We start from the raw sequence: 18,308 nt of genomic DNA on the forward strand, positions 1-18,308 counted from the left end.
ATCAGCTTCAAAAAACACAGCCACACCCTTCTGATGGTGAATTAGGGGAGTTATGTCTGACAGTTTCCAACACACACTGGCCATCTGAGCAGAGGTAGGAAAGTAAAGAGAAGTTTGCACTTTCCTCTTAAGCTAAAGGTTTTATTTGCAACCAACTGAATACAACTCAATAAATGTCTCCCAGAATAAACTGTCTATAAAATGTGCACCATTATCCTCCCATGATTCCAAGCTTTTAGTCTTTGAGTAAAAACAGGATGAATTTTATAGACTTAAGGTCCTCAAGGCTGTCATTTAGCCAGTCACTGAAACTGTACACATTGAATTGTGTTCAAACAACAGTCCAGAACCTAAAGATATTTATATCACAGAAAGAACATAAAAGAATGAATGAATGACAACCGGGTTACCAAGGATTACCCAGCTGTTGCTTGGCTTATGGCATAGGTTTGCTCAAATGTTTGAAACAATTGTAGACAAACATAAATTTATTTTTCCTAAACTTTGTCGTTGTTTGAGGATTCAAATGGTTAAATAAATTTGTAAACATATTTTTCATGTCACAGACTGATTTACCAATAATCTAAGTTTCAACCCTCACCTATGGTCATGAGATATGGGCCATAACTGAAAGGAATACAAGCATCTGAAACGAGTTTCCTCTGTAGGGTGGCTAGGCTCAGCCTTAGGCCTGGATCTGTTGCAGACACAGACAGCTGGAGACACCATGGCCAGGTACTCAGTCCTGTTTTATTTCTTTGAGGTCCGCTTAAAGTTCACTGCCCAGGGCGCATGCATAGTGGGTGCATTGTAATATAAAGTCTCCATGGATGAGTCCCAAAAAACTGGCAGGCAAATGCACATTTGCAAGGACCCTTGCACTCACTGTCTGATGATTAAAGTTATATCACTAGTACCCAAGTGAACTGTTAGTGGACTCACAAATGCTGAAAGTATAATCAAAGCCTTACAGATAGAGTGAGGAGCTCGGACATCCGGAGGGAGCTCAGAGTAGAACCACTGCTCTGCTGTGTTCAAAGAAGCCAGTTAAAGTCGTTTGGGTATCTGTTTAGGGTACATGTTGGGCACCTCCATTCAGGAGGTTTTTAGGGCATGCCCAACTGCTGGGAAGTATTGCTGGAGAGAAAGACATCTGGTATATCCTGCTTAGCCTGCAGCCACTGTGACCCAACTTTAGATAAGTGGAAGATGATGTATGTATGCATGTATGTCTGTATGTATGTATGGACGGTTGGATGGATGGATGGACGGATGGATGGATGATGGAAGGATGGATGGATGGATGGATGGATTGATTTTGGGAAAGCTCACCTGAACCTGCAGAGAATGACCATGGCTGTGGTCAGAGACACGAGCGACGTGCTGTAGCCGACTGTGTACAGTGCTTTGACTGATGCGTAGTACATGCCCTAATGATCAGAGACAGAGAATGAGTCTGTGTGCTGGATATACATGCACTGTGCTGAATAATTAGAGACTTATTATTCAGCAGAGACTTACAGTGTTATTGTTATCATAGAAAAAACAGACGTCCACATAGTGAGGGAAAGGCTCTGACCAGCCGTCCTCAGTACAGTTACGACTGACCTTCCCCATTTCTGCAAGTAAAAATATGACTGAACAAAACTGAGTTGAATTAAAGAAATCTGAAGTTCAAATAATCTGTTCAAATAAGACTATCTGAACAAGGTGTTAGCACTCACCATCCTCAGGGCCCATGAAGTCATGAAAGAGCTCCGGACAGTTAACCTCCACAACCTCCCCGACATTGGACGCCTGCCAGCAGGTCAGGTTGTCCCACATCCAATCACATGCTGAGAGGCAATGGACAGGAAACATAGCAACACATGTGGTCAGTGTGAGGTTCTTTTCTGGTAAAATCATGTTGTCACGGGGTTCTTTCCAGAAAAAACTCCTCACAAAAAAAATTGATGGTGTAGTCGGAAAGTTCTGACTGGATTTTTATTTAGCCGGCCTAAATAAAAATCCAGTAATTTTAGAAAAAAAAAAAAGAATTAAGGGTAATTCAAGGTACCTCTCTCAACCAATCTCAGATCATCTGATTTCTGGCCAGAGTTACTACTTGACTAAAATGAGGCGATATGCTGCCCATTTGAACAGTTCTTTCTCTGCTGTCAGGCTTCAGATTGCTCTACTATAGTTATCAAAGGCACACACACACACCTTAAAGGCAGAGGTGCTTGTTTCAGAGAGTGGACAAGCTGCATGGCTGTACAAAGGGCCAGTCTAATAAGACAAGGGTTATTTTGGGTTACTGTGACTCATTCAAGAATAAAAAAATGGAAAATCATCATAATGGGTGCCCTTTAATTTAGAGTCATGTTCCTAGGCAGCAGCCAAATGAAAGTTAGCACCAATTTTGGTCTTTCCAACTTGTGAAGGAAATGCATGGCTGCTAAATGCTTTTTAAAAATTATATAAACATTGATGACAGCTGCTTTAACTTATGTGTATTTTTACTGTTCTTGTGCTGTTTCCACCTTTTATGCTCTAAATGGCAAGACATTTGTACTCACTGGAAAACCATTAAAGAGGATGCTGAAGAAGCAGCCAGGTACAAGTAGGTGCATTTATTAACAAAAATATACTGTAGCTTAAATCTATAGTCTAAGCAAAAATGATGCAGATTTTAGTTGGGCTAACACACAACACTGACACACCCATGAGGGAATCAGCCCTCACTGCCAAAAGAGCTGACAAGCTATTCCAATCTGACCAGCAGAAAAAGCCCATCATTTTACACTGTAGGCCTGTTTATATAGTTTATAATCCTGTGGAACCAAAAACCACATGCAATGAGCACATTTGACTCAAATTGAAATAATGTCAGAATTATGTCAAACACACACAAAGAATTGTTGGGAAACAGGACCTTCTATTGTTCTCTACTCTTGCCAGAAAGGATTTTCTCTGGAAATCATTTCCATATGTTACCCTGAAATATTTGAACAGAGCACTGATAGCGTGACAGCCTCCCTGGTTTGCTTGCCTTATTCGTAGCTACGCTTTCTTTGTGCATTAGTGGCTCTGATGGGTCGTATGATCCAAAGATGGGTCACAGGATGGACTTGAAGCCAGTTTTCCACACAGCTCTGTGTTGCAGCTTTTGGTATCTTTTGATTATTTATTTTACATTTCACTGCTCAGTTTTATGGACTCCTCCCATGTAATTTCTGCAGTTGGTATAATTATCTAGCTTTGTGCAACTTGCATTATCTTTTATATCTATGTACATCTGTGCTTTGAGGTCAAAGTCCTTCTGTTTCACTGTCGATTTTCTACTAAAAAAAGCCTGATGGGCTCCATATTTTCATGAATCCTGTTATTTTTTTTTTTTTTTTTTTGACAATAAATACAAATTGCAAAAGAGGACCAATGCATGGCACAACAGTTTGTAAATTATGTGAACAACTGTGGTAAAATAAAAGAGCACAATTTATTTTGTCTGCTTCTTCCACTGCTTGTTTTATTCAAGCACTGGGAGGAGAAACCACCCTTAATTCACGATGAATGGTTAAGCATTAGTCTTAGTCAGCTGCACCTAATAAAGGAGCAACTCGTAAGGTTTTTTTAATCTGATATAATTCACCTGGTGTACCAGTTGAAACAAACTGGTACACCATTTCCGTTTCTTGGTTTTTGTTTTGATCTATTCATCTGCCTCAGTGCTTGACTAATGTTCAGCACTTTTATTTTTATACTATGTACTGGTTTCACAATTTAAATTGCTGTCTTTCTCTCTGCTCCCATCTCTTCTCACTCCCCCCTTTTTCTAAGTTTATGCTTGGGTGGTTTGTGGTGCTGCAGAGAACTCTGATTTCTGTGGATCTTGGGTATCATGTGTTTGCGCATGTGTTCAGTGTGTTTGCAGTCCTTTCTCTACTCTGCGTGGCTCTCTAATCTGTTTTGGTTCTGTCTGGTGAGCCGGACACGAAGCCAATTACCTTTTAAAGGGCAAATCTGAGCCAAATGAGCTGCACTGAGCTACAGAGGTAACTGGCTTAATAAAGCTCTCTGTCTGCATCTCTGGCTATCTCACACAAAATCTCACAGTATGCTGAGTCTTCACTAGGCTGCAAAAATTCAACCTGCAAAAATCACCCGTCACACATACAGTATTGTCCATGTAGGTATAAAATACATTTACACAAATACAGATGGCTGGATTCATGAGACTGATATAATTTCATTTTCTGATGCAGATTCAATCAGAAGCCTGAATGATTTTTTTTGTGTTCTGAGTCATGGAGCTAAAATTGAGCAGAAAACTGAAGAGCAGAAGAGATTCGTTTTTCATTTTTATTAAAGTTCAGATACTGCTATGAAAGGAACAACATGTCACGAGGCTCCTGCAGAGATCCACAGGGATTAACTGATTAAATTATTATTATTTTTTAAAAAGATGCCCAGTATGACTTCCTAAAGGCCATTGTAGTATAATCCAACATTGGCACAGTTCAGAATCCACAGATAATCAATGTGTAATGAAAGACATGTTGGATTTCTGTGAACGGGAAGTTTATTTCCTCACAAATTATTTCATGTCAGCAGAATGCAGCAGGATGGCTTCTTTTAAAGGGCTGAGAGGAGAGAGGGATCAGTTAAAGGATCAAGGCTGGACAATGTGTGCTACTGTGGTCTAAAGATTGAAAGTTGAACACAAAAATAAACAAATTCTTTGCATTGCAGAGGAATGAGGAAATAAAATAAATAACAGAATGCCCAATTTTAATCAATACAATGAGTGCAAGTGTGATAAATTAAAGATGCCCAGTATGACTTCCTGAAGGCCCCAGCAGTATTATCAAACATTTGAACTGTTCAACATCCACTGATAATCGGTTTGTAATAAATAAACAAGCAAATCTTCATATTGGAGAAGCTGGAGACTGTTTTTGTTGTTGCCAGTTATATAATTTGACTAAATTACTGACTATTTGTTTGTTTGGAAATCATTTTTTATGAATCAGAAACAAACCCATATCACCAGCAGTTTATTTGTCCTTTCTCTGACTTGCTCTTTCCTTGTTCTCATTTTTCTCAAGCCTTCATGCTGGATTTCTGCAAACCAGGCAGGTTTATTTCCTCACAAGTGATTTCCTGTCAGCAGAAAGCAACAGGGTGGCTTCTTTTAAAGGGACAGGAGGAGACAGGGATCAGTTAAAGGGCCAAGGCTGGCCACTGTGTGCTACTGTGGTCTAAAAAATGAAAGTCAAACACAAAAATAAACAAACTGCTCGCATTGCAGAGGAACGAGAGAATGAAATAAATAACCGAGTACACAATTTTAATCAAGACAGTAATTGCAAGTGATAAATTATTCTCACGTTTGCTTATAAATACTTTAATCTTCTACTTTAATCCCTCATATTGCACAAAGAGAAAGAAAAAATCTCAGATAAAAACAGACAGAAGAACCTGACACAGTTTGCTGTGCAGCACACAGGGAAACTTACGAGGCCGACCTTTAAAATCTACAGATGAAAAACGAACTGACCTTACAGCTCCTCTCCTCCTTAAATTTGTTATCTTACGCTCTAAATCTTTTACATTTTGTTTTTTTCCCTCCAAGGCTCCGGTGGCTGTCAGCAAAGCTGTGAGTCACAGTGCAGCCTGGGATTTGCAGTCTGCTGTGCAAATTTTGAGCAGCAGGAGACCTGCAGCAGTCGCTAATGAAAACCACAATCCTTAGCCAAGAAAATAATTGTTTCCAGGGCCCACATAACAAGTTTTTCTTTTCAGAAAATGATGTGGGAAAAATACGAAAGCAACACAAGGAAAGCATTTTTATTTTTTTTTCATAACTGTATATGACCAGCCAGCCTTTTGGGGTAATGTGTTTGCAATGTGAATAAGAAATAAAGCTACATTCATCTTTCATCCTTACATGTCCCTGTATGACCTTTTCAAACATGAAAAATGCCTGATCATTGAGAGTAAAAACAAGCCTGTATTCTATTAATTCCCAGCAGGCTATGCATGACTTTCATCAGCAAATCTGTGTTTTTGGAGCTAATCAAGATGTGAACGTTTTAATCACAGCAGCACAGATATGGAAAGCAGTGGCTTCATGCTGGATTATGAGCACAAAAGGTTACAAAAATACACAAATGCATACCCACACCCAGGGAGACATCCTCACTTACCATATTCTGCGCCATCTGGTTTGTGCATTGCGATCCTCTCCATGCATTTCTCATGTTCACGCTTTATTATGCAGTGGTCTGACTCTGAGGCCACCTAAAGAAAACACAAACACACACACACACACACACACACACTGATGTGGGAAGAATTGGGGAGATTGTCAGGGAGATGTCCCACATCAGATGCATTTTACTAGAAATACACTCTTTAGTTTTGTTGGGGTGCCGTCTGGACAGAGCATGTAGAAGCCCACATCGTCCACTTACTCATCGTGAATTACCAGGATAATTATATATGCTATTCTCATACGGGTGCAATCAGATCTGTGCTAGGGAGCAGGCAGGATAAATACCATGTACTGCAATGCCTGTGGTGAACATTGATGTTCTCACATGCACCTCTTAGAACCCAATAATATCTAGAATGGTCCAGGACTGCAATGCATGCCAGAAATTTACAAGGACCAGTCATAATCTGGCAGTATATTAACAGTGGTGCAAACTCAGAGAAGATGCTGGTTCCTGAATTGCTTTTTTAAAGACTGTTCTTCCCCAGAGAGCCCTTATTATGACCTAAAGTTACATCTCAAAAGGAAATGACTCCTAGTGATTGTGTGAACAAAATACATGTAAAATTATATTTCTTGGAAATGCAAAACTGACCTTTGTAACTAATCTTAACCTTGTAAAAAGTTCTAATGTTTTTTGGGGTTCTTTCAATATCTTTTATTGCACAGCAAGAAGGTTCTGGTTTTGAATCCACTATCTGGCCATCTGTGTGGAGTCTGCATGTTCTCCCTGTGTCTGCATGGGTTTTCTCCGGGTACTCCGATTTCCTCCCATAGTCCAAAGACATGCGCTTAGTGGGGTTAGGCTAATTGGTGATTTTAAATTGCCCATAGGTATGAATGTGAGTGTGAACGGTTGTCTGTATGTTAGCCCTGCAACAGGCTGGCAGCCTGTCCAGGGTGTACCCTGTCTCTTGCCCTATGGCAGCTGGAATAGGCTCCAGCTCCCCAGAAAATGGATGGATAGATGGCAAAAGCAAAATAGGACGATACGATGATACCTCCTGGGGGTCGTGACCCAGTTTCAGAATCAGTGAGATGTTAGCTTTCTATCTGGCAGTCTTTATCTATCTGGCAGTCTTAAGGCTTGTTTGGAATGATTAAGCAAACAGGGAAGAAGCAACAGTGACAGCTTAGAGCTAAACATTTAATAGAATTCAATGTTAAGGCCATCTGGTCACCCAGCTTTTTTGTTTGGGAGGGAAGATATTGTTTTTTTGTATCTCTGTTAATTTGATATCAGCATCTAATGCAAAAGATGACTCCTCCAAGAGTTTGGTAGCTCTAATTCTTCAAAGAATGCATCCATAAGTTTAATATTTGATTCACCTTATGATTGGAAGATTTTTGCCTAAAAGTCAGCAAAACATGTATTCATCTTATCTGGGTCAGTCAGCAAGTTGCCATTTTGTGATTTGATACTATGTATAACCCTACATGGCTGCTAATGTTTTAATTAACAGGCTAATAGTTCGTTTTGAACTCGTCTCCAAACTCAAAATACCTCTGTCTGACCTGCATCAACAATTTAGAGGCCTGTTTGGACATTATAGAGTTGGACTCATAGTGCAAAACAGTGATATTTTTCAGTATATCTGAACTGTTATTGACCATGTAGGAAACTTCCAATTTACCTAGTTTGCCATCAATTTCTGCTGCTTCATAATATATTATACAACGTTCATGGCCTCACAGCATCACCTCTATCATTGGTCTTCATAAATGCATCTGTCTTATCTGAAAGGTTTTAGCAGCATGTTATTTAAGTGCCAGGACTACCCATGAACTGTGGAGAAGCAGCAGCTTAGGGGCACATAACAAAACATCAAATTAACCTGTGTTCTGCAAGTGGAGCAATATTACAGACCATTGATTGTCTTGTTTTTATGTTTATAAAACTTTTTTAAAACTTTTTAAAATTAATGTTCGTTTCCTTTTTTGTTCCTGTTATGAAGCCACATTCATTTTAGTGCCATTTTAAAAGGCTGCAGCGCACTGTTGTTCCAGTGAAGCTGGCACCCAGTACTAACTAGGCTTTTTGGTAAAGCAATGGGTGACCTTTATTTTGGAGGAATTACAGTAGAGAATTATTCTCAAATTATTGTTTGCTCTTAACTCTTTAATGTGCAGTTTTGATTTGTGGAAAATAAAATGAAATTTTTCATCATTATTATAATAACACCTATTGTAATAAGACATTCTCTTGTCCATCCATCCATCCATCCATTCGCTTCCGCACATCCTGTTAAGGGTCGCGGGGGGGCTGGAGCCTATCCCAGCTGTCATAGGGCGAGAGGCAGGGTACACCCTGAACAGGTCGCCAGCCTGTTGCAGGGCCAACACAGAGGGACAAACGACCTTTCACACTCACATTCATGCTCTCATTCACACCTATGGGCAATTTAGATTAGCCAATTAACCTAACCCCAGTAAGTGCATGTCTTTGGAATGTGGGAGGAAACCGGAGTACCCGGAGGAAACCCACGCAAGCACGGGGAGAACATGCAAACTCCACACAGAGAGAGGGAGAGGCCTGGGCCAAGGTGGAATCGAACCCAGGCCTTCCAGATGGTATTCTAACTGTGGGGCAGCAGTGCTAACCACTACGCCACCGTGCTGCCCCATTCTCTTGTCTCTTGTACATATTGCCTAAGACTTGTAAAAGTAACTGACTGAGTGAGGGGATGACCTTCCAACAAAACCAGGGTTTAGGACAGTGGGTCCAAAACTGTGGTTCCCTCAGACATCCTCTGCTGACCAATGAAACCAAAGCCCATTAAAAAGGCTCATAAAAGACACCACAGAGGAGTAAACAAGATATCATCTCCCTCCAAGATGCAGTGAGGAGAGCAATTTACTTTGAGGCAGTAGAGTTACTATATGTCTGTCAACTTCTCTGTTGATGCTCCCCTCCACTCTCTCAAGGCCAATCTCTATTTTGCACCTTTAGCTTTCTTGTAACCCTTCCTTCGCTCTCACTGTGAAATGATAGGTGTAATATATCCCAGCCCTCTGAGCCATGGCTGACTCATCACTCTATCTCCCTCCTCTCCAATATGAATTCACTTCAGGCGTCAGTACCTAGATAAGACAGGTCATCAGCTGACTGTGAAGATGTCCTAGGACTCAGTACCTTTCTTTATCTTGCAGCATGAGGGCAGAATTTTAAAACACTGCGAAAATTATGTGAAATATTATTAGATTTATCTGTTATCTGGTGCGTTACCATTTCAAAATAACACTTTTTTAAAAATGTAAACAATTTCTCCTCCTCTCTGTGATGACAAAAAAAATGACAACAAAAGATCTCAAAGACCTCACTTCCCCATGCTGTCACAGCTGTTTGGTGCTGTTTATTAAACCAGTGCAGGTATTGTTTTAAAGAAAGACCTCTCTGTACTCATTGCAAGCATCCATGTTGCTAAGCAGCAGGTTACCAGCCAGGAGTTGGTACGCAGTGTAGGCAAAGATTCAGAAATGAGAAATAATTGGATGCAGATGACTAATATCTGTTTGGCATGAATGCAGACAGCCTGTAAGATGACAGTATGAAATGTGCTATTCATTCCATTTCGAGCCACTCACTTATTTTGTGTCTCTGTGTGTATGTGCTTTTCCTGTTCCCAAATATGTTTAAAATTGTATTTCTGTATGAAACAATCCAAAGATGTAGATATGACTGAACTGAATGTAATATTTGTAGGCAGTGATGATTAGTCGGCCTGATGTTTACACATTCTGTGCACTGAGTAACTTTAATACTTTATGAAAGCAGTGCAAGTTCATATTACAGAAGTTTATTTTGTTATCATTCATGCTTGATGGCATTTTTGTGTGAGTGCATGGTAGCAGAAATCATTTTTATATTCAGTGTGTAGCACTGCATGCTGTTGATGCCAATGACTGTCAAGTGCAATTGACAGCTAGCTAATTTAAGTGACTAAAAATTTTGGCTTGCTAAGATATGATACATTTATACAGCCAGTGAAAGAGATAAAATGAAACACGGTCAACATATGTGACCTGATGTTTATCTGAAATGCTGTTTAATCATGGTTTAAACCATTACAGTTCACATGAACTAATGACATTTTTGCTAATACCAAGATGCAAATATTGATGCCTTCACTTTAAAAAAAAAAACAAAAACAAACAAACAAAATCAGTATAGTATACTGTTTTAAAATTATGTGACAATGTGTGACAATCATGGTGATAATATAGGATTAAGTGAAGAGTGCTCCAGTCACACAAGCTTAGAAACTGGTCCACAACCATGTAGCAACCACCAGTTGTGAGCGAAAAATGAGCATTCCCTGATGAGTTAGGAGTGGTTTCTGGAGGTTGATGGCAGTTGCAGGGAAAATTATTGCTAAACCCTCCTGGCAACCGCCTGTTGCTGGAGAAAAAAAAAAGTGTATTCCCCAACTGGTTGGCACAATCCTCTTGTGATTTATTTTGTCACTAGTATATTGCTGTGCTTGTAGTTTGAATGGAAGTGATAGAAGTGATACTCTCCAAACTGTAGCGAAACTGTCAAAAACCCAGAAATGGAGACCGTTTGCTTTCAAAGCTAGAGTTGCGCCTTATGAAAGTTAGCAAGTATTTGCAGACATATATAATAATAATAATAATAATAATAAAACTACAGGCAACTGTGGCAATCTGCTAGCAAACAAAGCAATCACTAGGAGGTTTTTAGTGCAGCGCTTTCTTTCTGTCTAATTTTACCTAGCAAAAGCCAGCAACCCTCCAGGAACCACTTCCAAACAGTTGGAGAATACACATTTTTTCCCTGCCTAGTGGTTGTATCACAGCCACAATGGCAGACAACTCTCAAGTAATGTGTGCATGACGTCACTTGAGAAAATCAGTATTTAATTAGCTTTTAATTTTTAGCTTGACCAATATTTAAATTTATAATTTTAAAACAGAGACAACTGACAAACTGTAAAGTTCAAATGATACATACATTATGTCAGCTTCACTACTCTGTTTTATTTTTCCATGTAAAAGTTTAAACTTTTTACGATTTATCTGGAAATGTGCATAAATACTGCAACAGATTTTTGCAGAGTTGAAGCATTAAAATAGAATAGAATAGAATGCCTTTATTGTCATTATACAGGATTTACAGTGAGATTCAGTGCCATGCAATAAAAAGTCAAACTTTCTAAATAAAAATATAATAGTCTAATATAATCTGACTGCACTGAATGCTTGACTGAAAAATGACTGCACTGTTGTTTGTCAGGTTTCAGAATTCATCATAGTACAGAAACAGCATTAGTGATGGTTGCAAATGATCTTCTTATGGCCTCTGACAGTGGACTCATCTCTGTGATTGTCCTGCTAGACCACAGTGCAGCTTTTGATACTGTTAACCATAATATTTTATTACATAGGTATTAAAGGTACTGCACTGCAGCGGTTTGAATTAGTTAGAATAGAACAGACTGCAATTTATTCATGTAAATGGGGAGTCTTCTTCACACAGTAAACTTAATTTTGGAGTTCCACAGGGTTCTGTGCTAGGACTAATTTTATTTACACTATATATACATGCTTCCCTTAGGCAGTATTATTAGAAAGCACTTCTAATTTTTCCTTCCCCCGTCACCAAATGCTTGCTCATAGGGGGCTGTGTTGATTGTTGAGTTTTCTCTGTAATTATTGTAGGGTCTTTGCCTTACAATATAATGTACCTTGAGGTGACTGTTTTGATGTGATTTGGCACTACAAAAATAAAATTGAATTGAAACTTGAATTGTTTATATAGTCTTGTATAATAGAAAATAAATGCACACATGAAATGAAATATTTAAGGATTTATCTTTAGAAGATAACTTCAGGTATGAGTATCTTTCTGTGATATAAAGCTGAACAGCAGTAAAGGTTTTTTTGGTTTACTCTGTCACTTAGTTTTGGTACTTTTGTAATTAGAGCTTCCCAAAGAAACATATACTGTAAGTCTGACATTTTCATCAGTACACAAGCTTGCACATGGTATTTTGACGAAACATGGGGCATACAGGATGTGAGCTTTCCTTTCAGCTCCGTTTTGGTTCCCATCAGCTTCTGAGGTAAAGATAGTTCTGCTGAGCTACTAAATGTGTCACCAGCTAGTTGCTAACTTTAGCACAGCCTACACCGGATTTTCAGAGCTTTTTATTTTTAACAAAGCTGTTGCCTGCTGTGATTTAAATCCACAATGTTAGCTGGCGGTTCCACCCACATAAATACATTTTATCTCTATTATACAAAAGAACATGCTTTAAGTAGTTATTGAGTTAATGGTTTTTAATGATAATATTAATGCTAATATTAGCTTCAGATATTGTTAAATAATGTTAATACTTCAGAACCTTTTATGATGGGTTTTGAGGCCACAACAAAATTACTCAGTGTGAATGAGTAATTTTAAAATCACTGTCTATTATTCTGATTTGTTTTTTATTATGAAATTATCATCAGCATTAGTTTTACTTTTAATGCAATGTGAAATCAGCATTTTAAAAACTGCTGGTAGAGCTATGAGTAACAAAATGTTTGCACTGGATTTAAAAAGGTTTAAGAAGCTTCAGCCTAAAACAAGCACCATGAAAACACTGCGTGAAAACACAGGACAGATCAATGAAATATTTCTAAGCGAGCTTTTTAATCTGTGCTCCCAGTAACTCTTCTTTTCTCAGACAGATGTCTGTCCAGATATAGCCTCCATTCTGAGGCTGCAGAATGCAGTTTCCCTCCCTGAGGCTATTTTTTTTCAAGGGACAGATAACTCAGTAGCACCCACAGCACCACGCAGCACAGATAATAACTCCCATTTGACGCTGCAGACCACTGGCCCACCGTACAGACCCATCTGACACATAATAAGTACATCACAACAGACATATCTGCCACATCAGTCGCTGAAGGTCAGCTTCAAATGGCACTGTGCAAAGATGTCAGCTGGAGAAGCACTTCACATATGTCAGGGGGTGGTGACTTGAAGGTTGGAGACAATGTTTGTGTCTGCAAAGTTGCTTTATGAACGGCACTGCTGGTACTACTGCTAAATTTTACTGGCAGTTACAAAAGAAACCATCATCACATAAAGGACGATATTAATTTTCAAATAGCCAAAAGCAATTTCTACATTTGTGTGGCTTAGCCAAGGAAAGAGCTGCTGTGCTGCATCAGTGCCCTGAATATGATTCCTCCCACACACCTTGCACAACTCTTCCATTCTGCTTTTCATTTCAATGAGACCACAAAAAAGTGAGTCAGAGCAGATGGATGGGTAGTCCTCTGGTCAGTCAGGCCATCTGTTTTTGTGCTTGCCTTAATGATGAGCTGAATCTGGATCTGTAACGTATGCTGATGTGCTGTGCATGGGTTGATTTCCATCCTTCTACTGCTCATCACAAACACACCAGCAAAAGTGTGCATATAAAAATAAACCAGGCCTGAGTTGAGGAACAGGAGGGAAATAATGGAGACGTGAATATACTGTATCCTTATGTATGGATATATGCATTCCAGTGCTCCTGAACACCCCCACAAGCAAACACACAAACACGCAAATGCGCATACCTACAAATCTGAACAGCACACAGATAAATGCCCACAAACTACTCACCAAGGGCAACAGAAAGACAGCACTCAGCAGGAAGCCTCTCATCGTCTCCTGTGAAGCGTTTGCATCCAAAAGACACCTCACTATCTTCGTGTTTTCACAGGGATGCACTGAAAATGCTCCCCACAGCGTCACTGTGCTTCATCAAGGGCTCTGAAATACAGCACACAGAGGAAAAAACACTAAGTGAACAAGCAACAACAAGAGAGGCCAATGTGTGCATGCACCCCATCACTCTATTAAGTTTTTCTGAGTCATAATGAGAATTACAATTTGCAGATACCTGTTTAAGTTAATACTGCTGTTGTTGCTAACTGTGGCAACTAAAATGGTTCATTCTTAAGAGATGCTCCTTTATTTTAAGTGTTGACGCCATTGCCAGTGTCAGTTAAAGTGAATGAATCTGTCAAATGAGAAACAACACCAGAATAACCTCTAACGTCATCTGTTTTTTTTTTTTCTTTCAAGACTTCATTCCATATCAACCTCATGGCTGCTCCAATTAATATAAATCTACCCTCCATTCATCATCACTTTTAGCAATTTGTATAAAAAAGGTAATGTGCAGTTAAATGACAGAAAGAATTGCATACCATAACTATAGTTACTGTAGTGGTTGATTTACTGCTAAAATCTAATTCAAACTGCACAGAATGTTCCCGATGCTTTTATTTATAAATTTTATAACAATTATGCAGCAGTTTTTGGATACTGTAGCATTTTTTCTACTTTAATCTTTATTCAAAACAATTGATCACACAAAAAAGTACATTATTTGGATATTTTTTGAAGCAACTCTATGAAATAATTTGGATGTTTCCTGCATTACTACTTTTACAGTATGTGTTTTACTGCTACCATGTGTTTCTTTCATCTTCTGATGCCTTTGATGTCTCAGCACTTACACTGGCCTTATGTGCCACACAAATAAACTTGCCTTACTTAACAATGCGGATGTGGGAAGCAGTGAGAATGAATTCTGTCATCAGTTGTTGCAGCCATCATTTTTCAAGTACCTAGTAAACCTCCAAAAAAAAAAAAAAAAAAGATGATATTGTCTCTTAAAAATATAAAAGGAACTGTTACCTATGTTTTTCAGTGTTAAAACAATAAATTTGATTATGTCTGATTTCACTTTAAGGCACTTTATGAAATCATTTCAGGACATGTGCCTGTATCTTATCAAGCAGGTTATCAGTTCATAACAAAAACAATCAAGTGCAACCCTTTAGTGCATTTCTGTACATTTCAATCAAATGTTGGATTTTGTTAGTTTTATAAGCTGTATAACACCTTATAAAAACCCTGAGAGGGACTCCAGAGCACAACTCGTCTCTTCTACCCAGAAATCACACACATAAACAAACACAGGCCTTCAGTGGATGTGCATCATTTGATTTTTTTTCCCCAAAGTCCCCGACACTGTTCAGAGAGGCAACATTTTGCTGAGTAAATAAACAACAGAAAAAGACATGTCATCATCAAAGCCATAAATGAAAACAATATCATGGGTTTGCAAAAAACAAATTGATTATCGAAGGCAAGAAATTTGGAAGGTTCCTCTAAATTTCCTTTAAGACAATAAAATTCATGTGCCTCGGGTCCGAATTAACAACATTCCCCTGCCAAAACTTCCTGAAAACACAATTATTTACAACTAACACAAAACACACTTGCCTGCAACACCAGAAACACATAACAAGCACACAACCAGTGAAACAGCACAACACACATGCAACTTCTCCTAAAGATTATTCGTGTACACAGAGAAATGAATTTCACTCTGAGACTCTTCCTTCCAGTACTGAATCCAATTACCTCTAAAGCATCTCTCGGATGCTTTATCAAGTAATAGGACAGACTGTGCTCAGAGGAAAAATCCACAGATATAGAGGAGGACTACATATGTCTAACAGGGCTGAAAGCAAACTTTTAATGTGAGCAATAAAACCAAAATGCACACATAAAACAGACACAGGAAGATAAATATGGGAACTGGCATTATTGGTTAGCTCTTTTTCCCTCTTCATCTATTTAACCCAAAAGCAGACATGCTGCTATAGGCTTCAAATGAAGTTAAAAACGGTTGTATGTAGAACAAATCAATGTCTCTGGTCCTGCGAAAGATCTGGTGGAGAAAACAACAGAACTATCCCGAGGGTGAGAAAGCCAAGAGTCTCTGCTTCGCTCAGTACTGAGTCACTAGGAAATATTGGAAGCTTTGCAGCCATGGGACTATTCAGCATTATTTGCTGTATGAAACAGAAGACAAAGCTATAACAGTTTTCAGTCACATCTGTTTGGCACTGATGTCAACAGAAGCTGAAAAGAAACACACAAAAATATAACCAGTCGGTGATAGGAAGACTGGGAAACACATGCACTCACAAGGATGTCAATCAACCGTAGGACTGTGTGTGTGTGTGTGTGTGTGTGTGTGTGTAAGCAGTGTGTAAGCAGTGTGTGTCTACAGATGACAAAAACAAGAGAGAAAAACTGAGACTCAATCCAGATTCCTTAAAGATTTATGGCCACTGTAAAGGGAATTTTATCAGTTTCCTCCTCCTGTGTGTAGAATTCCCCTGAACATTGTGATGCATCAATAAATCATTTCCAATTTAAAGCGATCCCAGTAGGAACAAAAAAATAAATAAAAAATAAACCCACGTCCAATCAACCCACTTCCACTGCCTTAAACGTGTACTGCAATTTAAAATCTCTACATACATTCAGTGAATGTTCCTTTACCGATGCATAGAGGTCATACAGCCCACATAACGCGGATAAAGCGTCTTTTCTTGTCATTTGAATCAAAGCTCACAAAATGTCAGGTGATTTATATCATTTCAGAGGGAAAGGAAAGGCTACATTAGACACAATAAGTGACAAATGCTCCCCACCCACCCCCCAAATGGTACAGAATAGACACATTTTGCCCTGTCTTGTTTTCTTTATTCCCACATCCGCAAATCTTTAACACATCAGGCATGTGTGACCTTCACTTGCACATGCAGCTATATCCTTCCTCTTTTCTACGGCACGTTCACTCGATATTAATTCCCTGCTTCCATTTTTTTCAGAAGACACATAACCGGCGTTTTAAAGACATGCATGCTTCAGCTGAATGCCTTCTTAATTCACCAGTCACATCGGGAGCCACAGATGTGAGTGAAAGCGCGCTGCGTTCGCCTTGGAAAACAAGTCAAAGCAACTTACCGATGCCTAATTTTCACAGCCGCAAATATCTACACATGAAGCCATCGGCATTTACGGTTCTGCAGCGGTGTTTCTACCTTGTTTTCACGGCTAAGACATTTAAAACCTTCCTGAAAAGAACAGGTGCCGTTACTGGTGCTGTTGCCGCCGCTGCTGCAGGACCCACTCACCGCGTTTGCTGCTGCGGCACCGCGACGAGGTGGAAGAGGAAGAGGAGGAGGAGGAGGAGGATGAAGGTGTCAGTACCTTTGGGGTTCTCGCCTCGTCAGACACGCAGACAACAAAGTGAGACAGCTGTTTGCTCTACAAAAGCATCGATGCAGCGCGGGGAGGAGACAGATTTTCTAAGTCTGGGATGTGGTGCAAGAAAAACACGTCTTTGCGTCAGTTGCGAGGGACTTTGTTCCAAAAAAAAAAAGGAAACTACTCATAAAATTCTGACATTTGCGCCTGCGCCTCTCAGACGCTCCAGAAGGTACAAGGTCCGGTCCCCTGCTGTGTGCAATTTGCGAGGCACTGAGTGGGCAGCATGATGTGGGTGACTCATATTTAGTCAGAACTTTAACATCTGAATTCCTGCATGTGCTACACAAAAACCCCAAACTGGATGCTGGTCGAGTTAGACTGTCAACTTTACTCATAAAGGAGCCTTAATTCACACACAAGCGACCTGCAGAGGCCACTGTGGCCGCTGGCGATCCTGTTTACTTTCAGGACCACGGACAGAGACCAAGCAATCGCCGCAGGGAACCAATGAGCTGAAAGCAAAGCCTCAAGTCAACCACGCGACCTTTTATCAGCAGCTAAACAAAGCTTCAGTATCAATATTAACCGCCGCTTTAATTAAATCTCCTGTTGAGTTTCTTTGTTGGGATCCAGACAGGAGAGGAGCTAGGCGGGTGAATTACTTAAAAGGCCAAGAACGAACAGATTCTGATTTGGAAATCAAAGCAAAAGGCTACAAAGACATGCAACAATACCACCAAGTCACAGAAAACATGGAAAAACACAAAATTACCTTCAAGTGACAGTAGATTGTAAACCCGTACTAACAAACGCAAGCAGAAAGAAAACCAACAAACAAGCATAAGTAGATTCAAAGGCATAAAGTATCAATAAAGAAAAACAAGCAAATATGAACAACAATTACTAAGAGATAAAAAGGATGCACAATATTATTACATAATATTCCCAGAATCCAGGGTTGGCATTTTT

At 39.4% G+C, this 18,308-nt stretch overlaps 1 protein-coding gene across 1 annotated transcript in view; it reads right to left on the reverse strand.

The window, feature by feature from the left end:
- Positions 1 to 17,351, reverse strand: part of adcyap1r1a (adenylate cyclase activating polypeptide 1a (pituitary) receptor type I) — a 29,762-nt gene extending 12,411 nt beyond the window's left edge. The window contains exons 1-6 of the mRNA XM_030751647.1: positions 17,264 to 17,351; positions 13,881 to 14,030; positions 6,189 to 6,282; positions 1,725 to 1,835; positions 1,522 to 1,619; positions 1,333 to 1,430 (exon numbers count right to left, since the gene is read on the reverse strand). Coding sequence (XP_030607507.1) covers positions 1,333 to 1,430; positions 1,522 to 1,619; positions 1,725 to 1,835; positions 6,189 to 6,282; positions 13,881 to 13,922 — 443 coding nt within the window. The 5' untranslated portion in view covers positions 13,923 to 14,030; positions 17,264 to 17,351. The remainder of the gene's footprint in view (positions 1 to 1,332; positions 1,431 to 1,521; positions 1,620 to 1,724; positions 1,836 to 6,188; positions 6,283 to 13,880; positions 14,031 to 17,263) is intronic.
- Between the last annotated feature and the right edge of the window lie 957 nt (positions 17,352 to 18,308).

Source organism: Archocentrus centrarchus, chromosome 17 (assembly GCF_007364275.1).
Source record: "Archocentrus centrarchus isolate MPI-CPG fArcCen1 chromosome 17, fArcCen1, whole genome shotgun sequence".
Classification (NCBI taxonomy): Eukaryota; Metazoa; Chordata; class Actinopteri; order Cichliformes; family Cichlidae; genus Archocentrus; species Archocentrus centrarchus.